This window comes from Anarrhichthys ocellatus, unplaced genomic scaffold (assembly GCF_004355925.1).
Source record: "Anarrhichthys ocellatus isolate YVR2014 unplaced genomic scaffold, GSC_Weel_1.0 scaffold141, whole genome shotgun sequence".
Classification (NCBI taxonomy): Eukaryota; Metazoa; Chordata; class Actinopteri; order Perciformes; family Anarhichadidae; genus Anarrhichthys; species Anarrhichthys ocellatus.
Window position 1 is genome coordinate 367,894 of NW_022280171.1, and position 2,774 is coordinate 370,667.

The 2,774-nt window shown below is 53.2% G+C and overlaps 1 protein-coding gene across 1 annotated transcript in view; it reads right to left on the bottom strand.

The window, feature by feature from the left end:
- Positions 1-1,439, bottom strand: part of hoxb8a (homeobox B8a) — an 8,321-nt gene extending 6,882 nt beyond the window's left edge. The window contains exon 1 of the mRNA XM_031877596.1: positions 405-1,439. Coding sequence (XP_031733456.1) covers positions 405-837 — 433 coding nt within the window. The 5' untranslated portion in view covers positions 838-1,439. The remainder of the gene's footprint in view (positions 1-404) is intronic.
- Between the last annotated feature and the right edge of the window lie 1,335 nt (positions 1,440-2,774).

Consider the following 2,774-nt stretch of genomic DNA (forward strand, 5'->3'; position numbering starts at 1 on the left):
TTCATGAGTCTTAACCTTGGCACCTTATATCTCTCGCCTCTGTCGGACTGCTTTCTCTCTCTCCGGGCTTCCTATCCGGGCTCTTGCCGTCCATTCTCTCAGTATATGGCCGGGGCAATTACACCCTAAAGTCATTCACAAGTTGTGGTGCTGCCAATAAAACCATAAACGTGCTTTGAACGCAGGAAGTAAGATTACCCTGCTCACATTGCTGCTTTTAAACCCACTTTTCCCCAACTTTCCTCCGCTTCCTACTCCCCGTGCGTCTAACAGTATCCGTCCTCCCCTCCTGGAGAAGCAGCAGCTTTGCTCCAAGCGAGGACACTCAGCTTTCGGCACGATAGGCTTTGAATGAGAAAAGAAAAAAACAAGCTTTTTAAAAGCCCGACTATCCGTTTCCTCACCTTGCGGCCTCATCCAGGGGAAGAGCTGCGTTGGCGAGGGGCTCTGCTCGGTCCCCTCTGCGTCCTCGCCGCCGATCCCCGGCGCGCTCCCCAGTTTACAGTCGCTGTACTGGACCAGGTCCGCGTCCTGTGCGCCGAACAGCGTCTGCCGCTGCAGGGCGTCGTATCCGTAGAAGTTGCCCGGCTCGCCGTGGCATGTGACCGCGCAGGGGCTCTGCTGGTACGGGTTGCTGGGCAGCGTGGAGGCGCTGTGGTGGTAGAAGTCCTGGATCTGCGGGGCGTGCTGGAAGGTGGCGCCGGAGCCCGGGCCGTACACCACGGTGGGCCGGCTGCCGGCCAGGTCCTGCGCGAACCCGCACTCGTAGTAGTTCGGGCGTAGCGAGTCCCCGCTTTTGTATTTGGAGAAGAGCGAGTTGACGAAATATGAACTCATCTTTTGTGTCGGTGTTTTATTGTGGTTTCAGTTTGTGTTCGGCTCGGCGGAGTCAGAGCGGGACTGCAGGAAGCGATCCGCGGCTTTCAACTCTTTTCTCCGCTCTTTTCTCTTTTTTCTTGTTGTTGCTGCTTCTATCGTGCGGTTTGAGGCAGAGAAACACCGACACACGAAGAGACACGGAGGGGAGGGAGGGAGAGAGAGAGAAAGAGAGCGTGAGGCAGGTCCGCCGCCGGTGTCGGGGACCGTTGTTGTGGTTTTTCCCTTCACGGCCGCAACGGACGAGCGTTGTGCGTAACGGCAACGGCAGCCGGCCGGAGCGGTAACAGCCACAACCACCGCGACAACAACAACAATCACGCCGATTCCATAAAATCTCCAGCGAGGAAGAAGAAGAAGAATAAGAGGAAGAATAAGCAAAAGAGGAAGAAGAAGAGGAGGAAGGATAAGAAGAGGGAGAAGTGGAGGAGGAAGGGCTCGTGCGCATCACAATTCCGGTGTTAGCGCTGTAAGCGGGAGCCCTGTCGCGCTCTCAAACGGGTATTCCGTGATTTACTCCTCTGCAAATGAGTTGTTTCATATTTTCTCTCTCTCTCTCTCTCTCTCTCTCTCTCTCTCTCTCTCTCTCTCTCGCTTGCGCGCTCTCTCACCCTCTCCCCTCTCTCTCTCGCTCCTGGCCCCGGTGTGTGTGTGTGTGTGTGTGTGTTTGTGTGTGCGTGTCGGTTTCAGGGATAATTTGCATCTATTATCAGCTCTTCATCCCATTGGCTTTTCCACGCAAGCAGAAAAACGTGCACAAGCGCGCGCGCACAACCACACACATCAAGTCTATTACACTTTCTTTTCCTTTTTTTCCTTCTCTTTTTTGTTGTCCAGCGCACGCGCCTTGCAATACTAGATGATAGTCTCCCGGTGTCGGCTCGAGGAAGCTCAGCGCGCCTGCGATAATGCAAAGGGAGTGAGAGAAGGGAGGAGGAGAGGATAGGAGGAGGAGGAGGAGGAGGAAGAGGAGGAGGAGGAAAACAGTCAGTATCAAGCGAGAAGGGAGGAGGAGTGTGTCCGTGCCCGTGCGTGTGCGTGTTAATGAGAATTTTGCCGCTTTGCATCTGATCATGTGCACACACACACCAACTAGCCAACCAACCAACAGAAGAGGAGATGGAATGTTTTTTTCTTTTCACTTTTAAAGTTAAATTGAGGCTGGGTAATGATGATGATGATGCTGGTGGTGGGGGAGGAGGGGAAGGAGGGGGAGGGGGGGGGGGGGGGGGGGGTTGTATTGCATTGAGAGTATCTCTCGCATTAATTGCTCTTCCTCATTTCTCTCTCCCCCCCGAATCGGCGTCTGCACGCGGGAGCGAAGGGAATGAGGCCCGAAAATGTCAGGCAATCTGCGCGTGAGAGCTTCACTCAGACTGAGAGACTGAGAGAGAGAGAGAGAGAGAGAGAGAGAGAGAGAGAGAGAGAGAGAGCAACGCTGCCTAATTGGTATTGGTTTTAACAAGTACCGGCCTATAAATGTAATTGAGGTTTTAAAACCCCGTGTTGTCAGACTCGTTCTCGTCCTCTCATTCCAACCCGACTGCTGCTCTCACACACACACTCACACGCACACACACACACACACACACACACGCACACACACACACACACACACAGAAAAAATAATATAAAAAAATAGACGAGCTCCGCGGCCGCGTGCTTTCTGATCATCTTACATTTTCATAAATATGATGTCCATAAACACGTAAGGAGGACCAGGGAGGGTAATGGGCTCGGGAGAAAAGTGGCTGTAAACGCTCTAACAAACCGAACAGCTCCAATAAAAGCGGAGGGGCAGTTGTTTGTTTGCTAGTTTACGCCCTCGCAGCAGAGAAACAAAAAAAGGATTTGTTTTGCGTGGAGGCTGTAAACGCCTCGTCCCTGCCCGGGTATTT